The 17,728-nt window shown below is 17.4% G+C and overlaps 1 protein-coding gene across 1 annotated transcript; it reads left to right on the top strand.

The window, feature by feature from the left end:
* Positions 1 to 16,886: 16,886 nt before the first annotated feature.
* Positions 16,887 to 17,387, top strand: EAE97_004603 (uncharacterized protein; the record flags this gene model as incomplete). Its single annotated transcript, XM_038875115.1, has 1 exon — positions 16,887 to 17,387. One exon carries the CDS (start codon positions 16,887 to 16,889, stop codon positions 17,385 to 17,387), a length of 501 nt encoding a protein of 166 aa, XP_038734559.1.
* Between the last annotated feature and the right edge of the window lie 341 nt (positions 17,388 to 17,728).

Raw genomic sequence — 17,728 nt, 5'->3', positions numbered from 1 at the left:
TTTAATCTTTAGTTCTTTTTTTATTATTAATTCTTTTAAAACCTTTTTATTTATTTTTATAATTGCATTCTATATTTTTATATCCTTTTATATTAATTTTCAATTTTTCTTGTAAATTCTCTTAAATTAAAAATATTTATAATGTTTTCTATTAGAATTTCAAGATTATTTTCGAAATTATTAAATTAGTATTAGAATTTATATCTTCATTAGATTTTCTAAAAAGAAAAAAGGGAGAGGTTTGAGGAAAAAACTCATTCTTCCAATTCCGTCGCTCTTTTCTATCTTTCCTCCTCTATGTAAAATCCTCCTCTGTTGCTTATCTTTTTCATTCGCTCTCTCCTTTATATTCATTTCTTTTCTTTTTATCATCATTCTTATTGTTTTAATACTTTTTTTATCTATCTATTAATATTTTTTAATAAAAATAAAATCATTTTTGATTTTTATATATAATATATATTAATAATTTGAAATAGATAATATATAAAATGTAATATTTGAATATTTGAGAATAGATGAAATGGGCTAATAATTTAAATATACAATAACTTTCTCTTATACCCTATTTATAGAAATAAGAATAAAAAAAGGTGTCTTTTCTCTTAATAATAATCTCAGATTCGATTTTGCAGATGTATTTTTCAATTACATAACCCTATTTAAAAAAAATTCTATTTTCTTTTTAATTTTTCTATTTTTTTTTAACTATATTTATAAAATTTATAATCACATATATTAATTCTTTTGCCTAAGAATTATAATAATAATAATATTTTTCTTAAAGCTAATTAATTTTATTGAAAATTATTTCAAAAGTAATGAATATATAAATAATATATATAAAAACTGGTTAATATGAGAGTTTTACTTATAAAATCAATTTGAAATTTGATTTTTAAATTAAAAATACCTTTTATTATTAAATTTAATTATTTGAATTATATTTTATAAATAATTTTATTTTAGGAAATAAAAATTAATAGAATAAAGATTTAGAGTATATTTGTTCTTCTTTTTAAATAAATAAGCTTTTAATATTATAAAATAATTTATTATATACAATTCTAAGTTTAATATATTTATAATTATTTATAGTATATATTTAGTTATAAAATAAATATAAATAAAGAAAGTTATAAAAAAAGATTAATAAGAAAATATATTAAAAAATAAGAGATATATACTATTTTTCAAATAATTTATAAGAAGTTTATAAGGTTTATATATGGAATAGAAGATCTAGAATTAGAATGATATCAAGGGTCAAGATATTAGCCCGGGATTAGCTAATTTAGTAATTATATGTAACAAAAGTATAACAAATATTGTAAATAAAAAATACTTTATTTTAAAACAAAAGTATATTTAGTTTTTATATTCTTCTTTAAATTTATATATAATTAATCCTCAAAAATTCTAAATAGTTTCTATTTGAAATTTTTCTATTTAATATTTATTTATTTTATTCTATTTCTTTTTCTAAGAAATAAATTAGATATTCAATCATTTTTTTTTTCTTTTTTATATTATTTTCTTTTATATAGAATTGTTAGAGTGGGTGCAAGGTGACGACTAGTATGAATATAGGTATAGCCTAGAATAAGACTTTTCATTAATCTTTTTAAAATCTCTTTTTTGAAACTATATATATATAAAAATTCTTTAATATTAAAATAATATTAATCTAATACTAGTTTTATATCAATATTTATAATAAAACTCTTTTCCCTAACTTTCATTCTTAAAAGCTTTTTAAAGCTATTTAATAATCAATTACTATTATATCGATATATTTTTAAAATATTATTAAATTCTATAATAAGAGTTAATTATATAATATTTATATTCTTATTTTATAAAATTTAACTTTTTTATAATTCTCAAAAAGAATTATATTATAATATAAAAATACTAAAAATAATTCAATTTATAATTTAAAACTTAAAACTCTAGAAAATTTTGAAAAATTCAAAAAAAAAAGAAATCAATTTGATAAAACAATAATTTATATTTAATAAAATTTTATTTCCCTTTTTTTAATCTTTCAATCTTAAAAGTTTGTTTATTTGAAAAATATATAAAATCTATAAAATCTATAATATTAAAATTTCAATAATATTTTATTATTATATAATATTTAAAATCCTGAAAATTCTTAAAATAATAAAGATTCGAAATATTAAAAAGAATTTGAAAATCTAGAAAATCCAGAAAATCTTGAAATAATAAAACTTTACTAACTTTTTATTAGATTTCCAAAAATATATATAATTTATAAAATTAGAATTCAATAATTATTTATTAATATATAGTATTCAAAAATCTAAGAATCCTAAAAAATAATAGAATTCTATAAACTTATTAAATAAATACTTTTAAAATCTGAAATTCTGAAAATTCTAAAAATAATTGAAAAATATAGAACTTTATTAGTTTTTTATTGAATTCTTGAAATCTAAAGGAAATTCTAAAAATAATTTAAAAATACAAAGTTTTATTAATTTTCCACCAAATTCTTGAAATCTAAGAGAAATCCTAAAAATAATCTGAAAATAATCTAAAATCCTGGAAATAGTTTATTTACATTTATTATAAGGTAAATAGCTTTAATAAATACTATTTTGTTTTTGATTAGATATAAACTATTTAATATAATATCAATTATTTACAATTAATTACAATTAGTAAATCTAATTATTCATAAAATAACTAATTAAATCCTTTTTTATATAAAAGATTTTTAAAGTATTATAAAGAAACTCTATCTTTTTAACAAGATTTATAAAATAATAAAAGTATTACTAATATCTCATAAATAATGTTTAGAATAGAATTTATTTTTTCAAAAGAACTTTTTTATTTTTTTCAATATTCTTTTTCTCTATTCAATTATTCTATTTTATTTCGAAATAGTATTGAAAATATATTATGGAGATATTTTATAAACATTTTAAAGGATTTATATTAAAGATTTTTCTTTTTTAGCTTTTAATTCAATTTAGTTTTAATAAATGAAATGGGATTATTTTAATATAAATAATATTAATTGTATACCAATAGTATATTTTAAGTATATTATAAATATATTGTGATCTTAATTAAAATAAGATCTCCAAAAGGATTATTTTCAAAGTTTTTTGAAGCTATTCCCAAAATCTAATTGCTAATTTATTCTAAAAAGATTGAATAAAAAGAATTGTTAGAATAAGTACAAAATAACAATTAATATAAATATAGATATAGCCTAGAATAAGACTTTTTATTAATCTCTTTAAAATCTCTTTTTTGAAGCTATATATATATATAAATTCTTCAGCATCAGAATAATATCTGCCCGATGCCGGTTCCATATCGATGCCCGTAACAAGAATTCGCTTTGGAATTAATTTTAGGGTTTATAGAATCCCTTATACAAAAGAGTAATAATAGGGATTCTGTATAGAATCTAGTATGGGTTTAAAATGTATAATATTAATAACTGGATATATTCTCATAAATTTGATGTCACGGAATTCACCGTCTTGTGCAACAACACGTGATTGAGCATGGCACTCCTATGAAGTGCTTATTCCTATAATCACCATATAGTCTTCTATTCATTTTATATATAAACCCTAATATCTAATTAAACGATTTTGTTACTCGATCAGGGTATATAAGATAGATATAATCCTTATAATTATATTACAAGTCAATCTAGTTTATTATTATTATATATATTTATTATATAATTAGAATAATCAATTGATATAACTATCCCTTTATAATAATTATAAGCTTAATTAATATTTAAACTATATATATATATATATATTTATATATATTTTTTGGCTTATTTGAAATTATTTATATATTTTTATATTTAATTTTACAAAACTTATTATATTTAAATTCAATTTCTTAAAGATTATCTATTTAATTATTCAAAGATATTAATCGAAATAATTTTTATATTTATAATATTTCTATATATCAAAAGGTATTTAAAAGGATATTAAATTATTTAATAATAAAATTATTTTGATTATTTTAATCAATTCTAAAGAATCCTTAAAAGATAGCAAAGATTTTTATTAAATAATTTCGATTTATAAGAAAAACTAATTTATCAAGAATTTATTCGAATTTATTGAAATCATGGATTTTATAAGAAAATATAATTTGAATAATAATACAAAATATATTAATAATCTCATTATGTATTAGAATTATTATAAACAGAATTTATAAGAAAATACTCTAATACCTTCTATATTTTCAAAAGTATTAATTACAAAATTGATTAAACCTATATTATATATTTTTCAAAATATATTAATAGAATATTTAGTTTTATAGAAAGAATATTATAACAAAAGAGATAAATATAATATTATATATAAATTATATTAGAATATTTATAAATAAATCAATAAAATAATAAATATATTTTATCTTATAGAAATTATTATTAAATATAAAAACTCCAAAGCATTATTATTCAAAATAATTATTCAAAAACTTTAGAATAAATTTATATCAATAATTATTATAATAAAATCTATTATCACTTAAAAATATTGAAATATTTTTTAATAAATAATTTTAAATTGAATTAATTCTATTAAATAATATAATAAATAAATTAAAGTTTATATAAATATAAAATCATATTATATTAAAGTTGAAAATAATTTAATAATTATTAATTTTCTATAAATTATAAATACATAAATACTCTCTATATAAATTAATATTATATTTATTTAAATTAAAACTAATAATTAACTTGAAATCCCTAATTACTTTTTAAAATAATTTAAGAATATATTTGATAATTTAATTTATTAAGATTATTAGTATCAAAAGAAAAGAATATTTTTTCTATAATAAATTCTCAATTGAAATCAATTCTATATAACTCATAAAAAAAATAAAAGAATAATTTAAAAAAGAATTATTTTAAAAAAAATAATAATTAATACTATTATTTTTATAAATCAAAGTCTAATTAAAAAAATAAAAAAACTAATTTTAAATATTATTTTAAAATATATTAATTAAAAAAGTTTATATTTATTAGAAAATATAACTCTAGAAACTTATTTTTATTAATAAAAAAGAAATATAATAATATATAAAAAAAAATCAAAAACAATTGATAATCAAATCTTTAAAAAATCTAACAATAAAAAAAATAAATCAATTCAAAAAATAGAATTTTTCAATTATTTAATTCTAAAAATCCAAAATCAAAAATAATAATCTATATTATTCAAGATCAATCTAATTATAGAATATATAATATATTTTCAGAATTATTTCATTTATTTTTTAATAATACCATATTTGATAATAATAATATTATATATTTAATTAATAATATCAATTTTTTTAATAAAAATAAATATTCATCTTTACTACTTTCTAATTATATTAAAACCAGAATTATAAAATTTCAAATTATTAAATAAAATATTCAAATAATCAAGAATATTTTATAAAAATTTTAGAATTCAAAAAATAATCTAATTCTATTTAATATTATTTATATTCCCGAATTTTATATCAATATTATTTTGAAAATAAGATTTATAGGAATAAAAATATAGTTTTTAAAAATAAATTCAATTTTATAAAAAAATAATTTTAAGAATAATTATATTATTATTTAATATATTTATAAAAAATAATTTCTTATTTTTAAAATATAAATCTCTTTTCTTTTATTCATTTTCTTTAAATTCTATATCTATTAATTTATATATTTTAATATATTCTATTCCTAATATAAAGATTAAAAGATTATTTTGCAAATCAAAGAATCTATTTAAATTATAGAAGAATTTTATAGAATTATAATATAAAAAATTAGAATATTTAAAAAAAGAAACTCTTAAATATCTTATCTTTATAATAAAAAATATAAAAATAAAAGGAATTATTAGAATTGAATATATAAATTATATTTATATTTATATAAAATAAATAATATTATAAGTTTCTAATAAATATCAATTATCTTATTTTTTATAAAATATAATAAGATTTATTCAACTTTTTATATATATATATCAAAATATTCTAACTCTTAATAATCAAAGATATATATAACAAAAAAATCTTTAGTTTTTTATTATATCAAAAAATATATTTTGAGATTTTTTAGATTATATAGTACTTTTTTATTTAAATATTTCGAAAATATAATCTTTTAATAATCTATATTAAATAAAATAATAATATCTTAATTATTAATATTATAAGAAATATTATATTTGAAAATTAAATAAATATAGAAAGTATAAAATTAAAGTTATTATTATCTAATATACATAAGTCAAATAATAAATTAAAATAAATGAAATAAAGATAATTATTAAATAGATTAAGATATGGATATTCTTGGGGATATTGGATTTATTATAAATGGAAATAATATAAGTTATAATTTATTTATATAATATCAATCCTCTTAAAACTCGATTATTTAAATTATTAAATAAAAATATAGAATATTTGATTTTATAAATATTTTCAATTATTTATTTTTTTAATTATAAATTATTTAATTATTAATTTATATTCAATTAAAATAGTATTTATTAATATAAATATAGAGTATATTTACTAATAAAAAACAAGAATTAAATATAAATAAAAAAATATATAAAACTAATTTTAAAGTAAAATATTGGATATTTTATAAAATATATATTCAAATTCAGTAATCTATTATATTTAAATTCCTAATCTAAATAAAATTATTATTATTTGAAATATTATTTTTTTTTAAAAAAAAACTTATAAAATAGATTTCTTAAATAAAATTATTAATATTTATATAAATTAAGAGTTATATAATTTATATTAGTTTTCGATATTCAGTAAATATTAATATTAACAGAATTATTATTAATTAAAAGAATAATATGATAATTTATAATATCTTATTATTCAAACTAATAATATTATTATATATATTATAAATATATCTCAAAAAGAATAAAATTTAAAAATATATTTAGAAAATAAAAACATATTAATAAATTTCAAAAATAATAGTATAACGTGGTTTATCAGCATGCGGGCCATATCATCATGTGGGCCACTTCGAAAATGCACCAAAATCGAGGTTTTTTTAATATTTATATTTTAATAACTAGTCATTATTTTTGAAAGGAAAAATCATGAAAAATCATAATAAAAATAGAATATTTATAATATTTAAGTTTCTTTTTTAAATAATTCATTTTAGCTCGTAATTATCACACTTTGCGTTACAAACTCTCTTTTTCTTTAATAACTTTGATAAAAATTGGAATTTTGGAAAAAAAATTAGATTTCTGAAATATTTGAAGAATAAGGTTTTATATGATAAATTTTTGAAAAATTCTATTGGCTAATAAAGAAAGTGCACGGTTACGCACAGACGAATTTTGTATACAAAATGAAGTGGCCCATATGATGATATGGCCCGCATGCTGATAAACCACGTTATATAAGATTTTATATTCTAAAAAAACCCTAAAAACAAAAGACCGAATTTCAACTCAAAAATGTATTAATCAAACAAAAAAGTTTATATATTCTACTCCAATAATATAGAATAATTATAATAATTAATTAGATAGTATAAAATATAAATATATTAATAATACTATTCAAATTATATACAAAAAATACAAAAGCAATTTAAATATTTATTTTATTAATATTATAAACTTATATACAATTGAGAAAATAATATTATTGGAAAGATTATCTTTTTTAATATATATAATCAATTAATTTAAAAAAAAATAAATCTTATTTCTTTTTAATTGAATATATAAAAAATAAAGAATAATAAAAATTAAGATTCTTTATTCAACTTCAATCTATTTAAATATTAATTTTTTAATTTTAATTAAATAATTTCTAATATCAACACATATATAAATTATTAATATTACACTTAATAATAAAAAAGATTAAAGAATAATTTGTTAAAATATAATTAGATATTTATTAATATATTTATTATAAATTTATCACAAAAAAATGATTTTTGTATTAAAAACTTTTATATTATATTTTAATTTAATTATTCAAATATGAATAAATAAAAGAAACAGTATTTATTTGTTATTATATATAATATAATTACTTTTATTATATAAATAAAAACTAGTTCATTTAATAATTTGAAAAAAGATTATTTGAAGAAATTATTAAAACTATATCTTTTAGAATTATTCAAATTATTATAATATTATTATTATTTTAAGGATTATTTTCTAAAAAAATAATTTAAATATAAATATAAAATTAAAATAAATAATCTAAAGAATTATAAAACCTAATATAAAATAAATATAGAAAATATATTAATTACTCCTATTCCATTATAATAAATATTTATATATAAATATAATAAACAAGGATTTTTTACAAAATATAAAATTAAATTAATTATTTATAATAATTTTCAAATTAAAGATATAATCGAATTAATATATATAGTTATATTTACAAAAAGATTATTTAGAATTATAATAATATTTATAATAAAATATAATTTGAAAACAAAATAATTTAATATTATAAATATATTTATTAATATTTACTAAAATCTATTAAATATATTTGTAATATACTACTTATTTAATAGATTCAAAAAATCAAATAAATATATAATATTTGATTATATATTATATAATCTCCAAAATTCCTTTATTATATAATTTAAAGATTTTAATAATATATTTAAGATCTAAATCTAAATTAATATAAGGAGGAATTTTATCTTTTTATTAATTCAAATTAAATTATTTTAATATTATTCTTTATCAATAATATACAAATTATATATTATTATAAGAATATTTTTATAATTAATAATATTATTTTTGATATTAAAACTATTTATAAATTGAAAATTCTAGATAATATAGAATAGTTTTTGAGTATTTGAATTATTTATAATTAAAAATTAGGAAAATTATAATTAATATATAATATATATATTAAAAAGATTATTAAAAAATTTAATTTCAATAATAATAATATATATATTTTATTATTAATTATAGAATTTATAAAACTTCATAAATAAACAATTATTATATTTATATAAATATATTAAAAAAAGATAGAATTAATACTATATACAACCATTATAATTAAAATAAATATAACATTTATAATATTATAATTTAATTATTTTTTAATTAATTTATTTCTGGATTATATAAAAGTAATTAATTATTATATAAAATATTTTTAGAATATAAAATATTATATAATTAAATATTATAAAGAATAGATTTTATAGCTTTTATTATTTTTAGATATCTTATTTATTAATAATAAGGAATCAAAAAAATCATTTCAAAAATTTGTAATCTCCTTGTTCAAAGAATTTATAATATAGAAGACTTTAAAATAAGATATAGTTATTATATTTATAATTAAAACTAAATTATTAGATATTAAGTATATATCAAAAAAAATATTAGTAATATTTTGATTTCTTAAAAAAATTAATTTTATAATTAAATAATTAGTTATAATCTTTTATAATAATTAATAAATAATTAAATTAATAATAAATAAGAATAAGAAAATTATTATTAAGTTAAAATATATTAATATATAGCATATATAATTATATTAGAAATATTTAAAAGATAGTTTTTATTTTATATATTTGTTTATAATAGAAATAATAATAAATGAATTAATAAAGAATTTATTATATTAAAAGTTTAATTATTTTATATTTTTATTTAATTTATAAAATATAAATATTAGAATTAATAAGATTATTTAATATATTTCTTTTTAAGATTTTTTCTTTTTATAGTAATTTCAAATTCAAATTGAAATAATTCAAGTTTTTGTTTTTTTTTATTAAATTTATTATTAAGATTATTATTATTATTTATATTAAATATAATCCTTTTCTTTTTATTCTTCAAAGTAATATAAATAAATTAAAATTTAATTTTAGGGTTTATAATAGGAATTCTTATATCAATCTTTATATATTTAATTATAGGAAATTAAGGGATAGAAGGAAATCTTTGTTTTTTAATTGGAGAGGGAGGTAATAACTTTTTTATTAAAGAAGAATATATAGATAATTGTAATAATCAAATATTGGGAGAAGAAAAAAGAAATACTTTATATTAATAATAGAAGAAAATCAAAATCGAAAAATTTACTATCCTTTTTTTTTATTATTAATATAATTAATATTGTAATATAAGTAGATTTTTTATTTGGAATAAACTTTTAAATATAATATTAATAGATTATAATAAAACAAAAAGTTTATTAATATAAGATATTTATTTATTTAAGTTATATAACAAAATCAGGATTTCAAAGCTTTATTAATTAAATAACTAAAGATTTCAAAAAAATTAGAAAAGATATATATAAATATATAATATATTTCTAATATTATAAAAAAAAGATTTATTTCTATTTAAAATATTTACCAGAATTCTTATAATAATCAAATAAAAGAGAGTAAATATATTTTATATATAATATTATATTCTGAATATTCTTATTTCTTAAATTATATCTAATAATTTTATATATATATTTATATTATATATTATAATTAAATGCTTATTTAATAATCGATTTAGGAATAGGTATAAAGTAATTAGAAGAAAAAGAAGGTGGAATTGATGAAGGGTTATTTTAATTATTATATAAAAGATTAGAAAGATTATTATTAATAAATTGATTATTATAATCTATAGAAATAATTATTGTACAATCTTTCTCATTATTAGACCAATAAGGTTCAATATATTTAATATATTTAATTCTTTTTAATAAATTATTATTATTTTTATATATATCAAAAGATAATTTTTATTTAAAAATCTGTTTTTTAAAATAAAATAATCAAATTCGAATAGGAGAATATAATTTACCCAAATCACATTAAAAACTGAATATATTATAATATATGCTATCTTTAAATAATATTTAAAACAATTTATTAATAATAGTTCTAAAAGATTTAAAGTTATAAAAGGATTTGATAGTATTATTTATATATATTAATCAAAAAATATAAAAGTATTTGATAATATAATGAAAATTTATATATTAAAAAAAAAGTTATTCTTTTTAAAAAACTTTCTAAAATAGAAGAAAATATAATAAAAGATTAAATAAAAATAAATTATTATAAATTTAAAAAATAGGAAATTATTCCTCTTTTATATCTAAAATCAATTTATCTTTATAATTAAAAACTTTTTATATTTATTAAATTCTATATAATTTTATTATTGCTATAAAACATTATATATATTTATTATTTGAATTAAAGATTATAAATATTCAATTAATATTATAATATATATAATTCTATATATAAGAAATTAATGAATTAAATTACTTATTTGAGGATCAATATTTATTTTATAATTATTTATATTTATATGATAATTTTTTTTATTTTTTTATAAAAACTTATATATTTTTATATATTTTTTATTCCTTTATTAAATAATATATTTATTAAATAAATAAAAAGTATAGTAATTATTTGGAAAAAGTATTTATTAATATTTATAATATATATTATTTATTAATTTTCCTTTATTTATTATATAGATTATTTAATATAATTATTATAATACCAATCGATTTGGGGAATATATTATGGAATTTATTGTTTTATATAATAATATATAATTAAATATAATATTTTTATAAAATGCTTATTTCTATAATTACTATATAGTTTTTTATTTATTTTATATATAAACTCTAATATTTAATTAAGCAATTTTATTGTTTGATTAGGGTATATAAGATAGATATAATCCTTATAATTATATTATAAGTCAATCTAGTTTATTATTATTATATATACCTATTATATAATTAGAGTAACCAATCGACATAGCTATCCCTTCGTGATATTTGAATAATTCAATTCAATAAGCTAAATATTCAATTCTTTCTAATATTTTAAATAAACTTATAAATTGCTATTTGATTTTTATATTTCTATTTATAATACCAGGTATATTATATTCTTGATATAATCTTAAAGAAATATAATCCCTAATTTTAAAAAGTATAGGTTTATATTATTAATTGAAATAGTATTTTATAAATATAATTATAAATTTAATAGTATTGATTATTTCAATTATCATTGACTTATAATTAGTATTATTAGTAAACTCTATTAGATATATTTCAACTATTTGTTCAATTATAAATTCGAATCTAGTTTTTTAAAATGATATTTCTAATAATTCTATAACTACTTTTATTATAATATTAAGAGGCTTTTTAATCCTAGATTTATATATTACTATAATAATAATAATATCTATAACGTGATTTATCATCGAGTGAATCATATCATCGAGTGGGCCATCATTTTTATATACAAAATTCGTTTGTGTGTAACTATGCATTTTCTTTATTTATTGATAAAAAATTTTAAAAATTAAAATTATAAAATTCAACTATATAAATACTACAAAAATCTCATTATTTATTAGAAATTCGAATTAATATAAGAATTATTATTAGGAATATTTTTTTGTAACGAAAATCGTAACAATTTTCACTTTTTTTAATATAAAATGGAAATATTTATATAAAAACTAGATTTTTAAAAAACTTATCTTTTATTATTATTTAATCTTTTTTTCTTTTTCTAAAATAATGATTAGTTATTAAAATACAAATATTCAAAAAGCCTTAATTTTGATGTATTTTGAAGTGGCCCACTCGATGATATAGTCTACTCGATGATAAATCACGTTATCTTAAAATATTGAATTTAATAATACTATAAATAAATGAGATAGAGTTATTAATTATTATAAAATATTATTTAGAATATTAAAATAATATGAGAATATAATCTTAATAATCTAATTAATTTGTTTATTATTCCTATCTATTTAAGGATATTAAATTGTATTGAATAATAACTTAATATTTCAATAAATCTATAAGTCGATCACCCTACTTTCAGGCCACCCTGTTACGGGAGCTGCCTCTAGGGTCACGTGGAAGTGTCTAGAGATCTCTCGAAATGATTTAGACTAGACTTCAAATAGGAATTCAATAAGATTATAACTATTTGCAATTCTTATAACTATAATATAAAACTAATAATTATCTTAAATACAAAGCTTTACATTGTAATAAACCCATTCCCTTATATAAATCTTCATTTCTTAAAATCGATCGATAAATTGATTGACTTGATAAATCGATTGGCTTTCAATTATATAACATTTATCCTGTGATTCCTAATAAGGCTATTGTTTATTTAACCTATATCTACTAACTAACCTATACTTATTAAATAAATGGCGATTGCTATCCAACCTATGCTTACTAAATAATCTGTAACTATTGAATATTTTATACCTACTATAAAGTAAATGCCAACAAAAGATAGATAACGTGGTTTATCAGCATATGGCTCATATCAGTATGTGGCCCACCCCTTTTTACATACAAAATTCGTTTATATATAACCATGCACTTTCTTTATTTAATAATAAAATTTTATAAAATTATAAAATTTGAATATTTGATTATATAAATATTGTAATAATTAAATCATTTATTGGAAATTAGAATTATTATAATAGTTATTATAAGAATAATATTTTTGTAACGGATATCATAACAATTTCCACTTTTTTTGAAATATAATAGAAATTTTTATATTAAAATTGAATTATTAAGAGACTGCTTTTTTATAATTATTTAATACTCTTTTTATCTTCCAAAATAATAATTGATTATTAAAATAAGAATATTGAAAAAGGTCTAATTTTGGTGTGTTTTCAAATAGCCCACATGCTGATATGGGCCACATGCTGATAAACTACGTTACCTATCTTTTAATTACTAATAACTTATCTAATTACTACTATCTCTAATCACCCTCTAATCCTTCTATCCCTACAGTACTGTTTTCGTAGGTTCTGATACTAAGGCCTGAGGTTTATCTTATAATCCATGTTGCGGTGCGGGTACCTCCGTAACACACCCCTGTTTTGGGTCACTCTTTTATACCAAAAGTCACTTTTTTGATTTATCAATATCTCTATCAATATTGAATATAATCTAATAAAAACTTATTTTTATATAATTTAAATCATTTTAAACTTATATTAGAATTTTTAGAATTTTAGGATTTTTCTGGATTGAGATTTAGAGTTTCAAGATATCGATTTTCGAATTTATATGGAAATCACATACAAATTTAAAACTTTTATATAATCATTAATAACTTTTTAATAACAATAATTAAAAGAAAATTGTATATATTTCTGAAGATTCAAAATCTGAACCTATATAGAAATTCAATTTTTTTTAAAAAAAATGAATAGATATAAAGATATAATATACAGTGAGTTTAGAATAGTATAAATAATCCCTGCAATTTTGAGGGTACTCTTTTAAATATTTATTTATAAGGAATTTTCTATTTTTTCAGAATTTTTCAAAGTAAGCATATTATAAATATATTATAAAACTTTACAATTTATTTTTATTTATTTTTTCTTAAAAGTTATTATAGATTTTATAGAATTTCAAATTTGTATGTGATTTTTATATAAATTGAAAATCGATATTTTGAAATTCTAAATCTCAATATAGAAAAATCCCAAACATTTGAAATTTTCAAAATAGATTTGGAATAGCTTGAATTTTATAAGTTTAAATTTTTATTAAATTATATTGTATATTAATAAAGATATTAATAAAGATATTAATAAAGATATTAATAAAGATATTAATAAAGATATTAATAAAGATATTAATAAAGATATTAATAAAGATATTAATAAAGATATTAATAAAGATATTAATAAAGATATTAATAAAGATATTAATAAAGATATTAATAAAGATATTAATAAATCAAAAAAGTGATTTTTGGTATAAAAGAGTGACCCAAAAAAGGGGTGGCTCAAAAAAGGGGTGGCCTAAAAAAGGGGTGGCCCAAAAAAGAGGTGGCCCAAAAAAGGGGTAGCCCAAAAGTGGGGTGTTCGACTTACTGTTTGTGTAAATAAGTTCAAGTAACTGCAGAGCTACTGCTGTTGGCTCACCGCATGTTAGATTATTCGTTTCGAATATACCTTTTTGGCCTACCTTGGCATCTATCAAGAACGGATAATTATATGTTTTAAAAGTGATGATTTGGTGATGATTATGGTAAATACTGAAGCGGCTACTAATCTAAATGCCAAGATTGAGCCCCTTCGTGATGATTATTTTGGCGAGGCCACGAAACACTCATTTGATCATACAACTTCGTATTTGTTTCGAAGTTTCATTCAAAGTACTGTTTTTTCAATAAATTAAGGTGACGCTTGTCTTTTTCTTCGAGGTAAATAATAATTACGATTGAATCTTCATTTTTCCTGTTGTCAATTTATTGAAAATGGTGGAAAAGCACCTGACATTTATTTTAAATCATTTTTCAATCCTATGAATATCTCATGTTTATACTCTGTCTCGCCATATATATACAATAATTGAATGAGTAAGTTATATAAAACGCTAATTGATCTTACATATAGCTGGGATATCAAAATAAATAGATTTAATTAATTGATTTAGTTTGTTTTAATATTGTTTTTAAAACCCTATTTCAAATTAATTTTAGAAAATATCTTTAAAAATTATTATAAAAAAGCTCGTTTTTTATATTTTCTTTAAAATAAATATACTAAAAAAATATAATATTCAAATTTATTAAAGTAAAAGAAGTTAGTTTATTATTATTTATTTTATTATTAATATCCTTAAATACTAAATCTATATTATTATTTATTATATTATTATTACTTTTTATATCTAAATATTAAAAAATGATTCAAAATTAATAAAAAAAGAGTATTATAAGATAATAATTATAGCAAATAAAATATATATAAGATTTTAATATAATTAAATACACTCAGATATTTCTTTATAATATTTTGGTATACTAGAGTTTACTATATTAATTTTAAAAGAGTATAATGTTTTTATTGATTAGAGCTCTTGTATATGAGGAAAAGTACAGTCGCTTTTTGATGTGTTTTATAATACTTAACATGGTTTATTAGTGAGTGGATTATATCAGTAAACAAATCATTTCGAAAATTATTTAAATTAAGCTTTTTAAAATATTAATATTTTAATAACTAATTATTATTTTCTTAAATAAAAGATTTTAAAAAATAATTAAAATCTAGATTTTTTATTAATTTAATTTTTATAAAATAATTTTATTATATCCTAAAAAGAAAAGGAAATTATTACAATTTTCATTACAAAAAATCTATTTTTATAATAACAACTTTATAAATTCAAATTTCTTAAAACTAATAAGATTTTTAATATTCTTATATATTGAAATATTTTATATTAAATTTTCAGAAAATTATATCTATAAATAAAGAAAGTGTATAATTATATACAAACGAATTTTATATATAAAATAAGTGATCCATTTATTGATATAAATCATTCACTGATAAACCACGTTATCCATTCAACCATCGTACTTGAGTGATATTTTCCGTTTCTTTGCTTCGAAAGGTTCGATGTCTTACTATTTGCTGCTGATCAATTCCATGGATTGTGTTATACTTTTATCACGTGTACTTACTAAACTAGCTTAGCTTAGATTAGCTAATCCTGAGCCAATATCTTGGCCCTTGGCACCATTCTAATTCTACATCTTTTCCACACTTAAACCTCACAGATTGCCTTCTAAACCGATCTTCATTGTTTACATGCGCCGATCTTTATTTCACTGTGGCTGCATTTTAACCATCATCTTGAACAAAACTTCAAACAATTAACATTAATCGTCTTCAAAAAGAAACCTCATAAGCTTGAAAGTTATCATGAAACTCACTAGCGCATACCAAGCTCTTTTCCTCGCGACGTCTTCCCTTTCGGCTCTCACCACCGCCACATCCACAACCCCCGCCGACCCAGCATCGACATGCTACACCTCTCCACTCCCTACCCTCTGTCCCTCGCTCTCTAATACCACGCGCTCTATCCCCTGGGGCACCCCTTCATTCCTCCTTCCAAACGGCACACTCTGCTGCGATTCTCTTACCCAAATACGCGCCGGTATTGATGACATAGACACGCAGCTCCTCAGCCTTCTAGCTCAAAGAGCGGCATATGTAAGAGAAGCGACGAGATTCAAAGCGACATTGGATACGGTGGATGTGCCGAGTAGAGATCAAGAAGTTATTGAAGGTGCCGTTGCCAAGGCTAATGAGACGGTACCGAGGTTGCCGGAGGTGATTGCGAGAAGTGTTTTTGAGGCGATTATTAATGGGAGTGTGCCGTTTGAGGAATGTGTTTGGGGGAGTTTTGAAGGGCTGGTGTAGAAGTGGTTTTGGTATGTGTGTGGTAGTGAATGTGGGTGTGGATGTCAAATTGGACAGAGATTAGAATGGAGACGAATCTAGGCTCACGAAGTTCGAATCCGTGGACCAACTACTTTGACATACCAATTTTTGCATGGGATTTACGCGGAGGGGTTAGGATATTTGTGATCTGAAGTTTTGGCAACTAGACGCTAGGATCTTTAAAGGAGATGAGCTGTAGGATTCAGCAGGTTGTAAGGGGCTGGGGGGTGTGGACATCCGTGGATTGTAGATTTCCAATATCAATTACCTCGCGCTATTAATCAAAAGTTCCATCAAAAATGAAGTATTCTTGAGAGGTT

The sequence above is a fragment of the Botrytis byssoidea genome (genome assembly GCF_014898295.1).
Source record: "Botrytis byssoidea strain MUCL 94 chromosome Unknown BBYS_007, whole genome shotgun sequence".
NCBI lineage: Eukaryota > Fungi > Ascomycota > Leotiomycetes > Helotiales > Sclerotiniaceae > Botrytis > Botrytis byssoidea.
The sequence above is the reverse complement of the archived record's forward strand: the minus strand, read 5'-3'. Positions and strand labels throughout refer to the sequence as shown.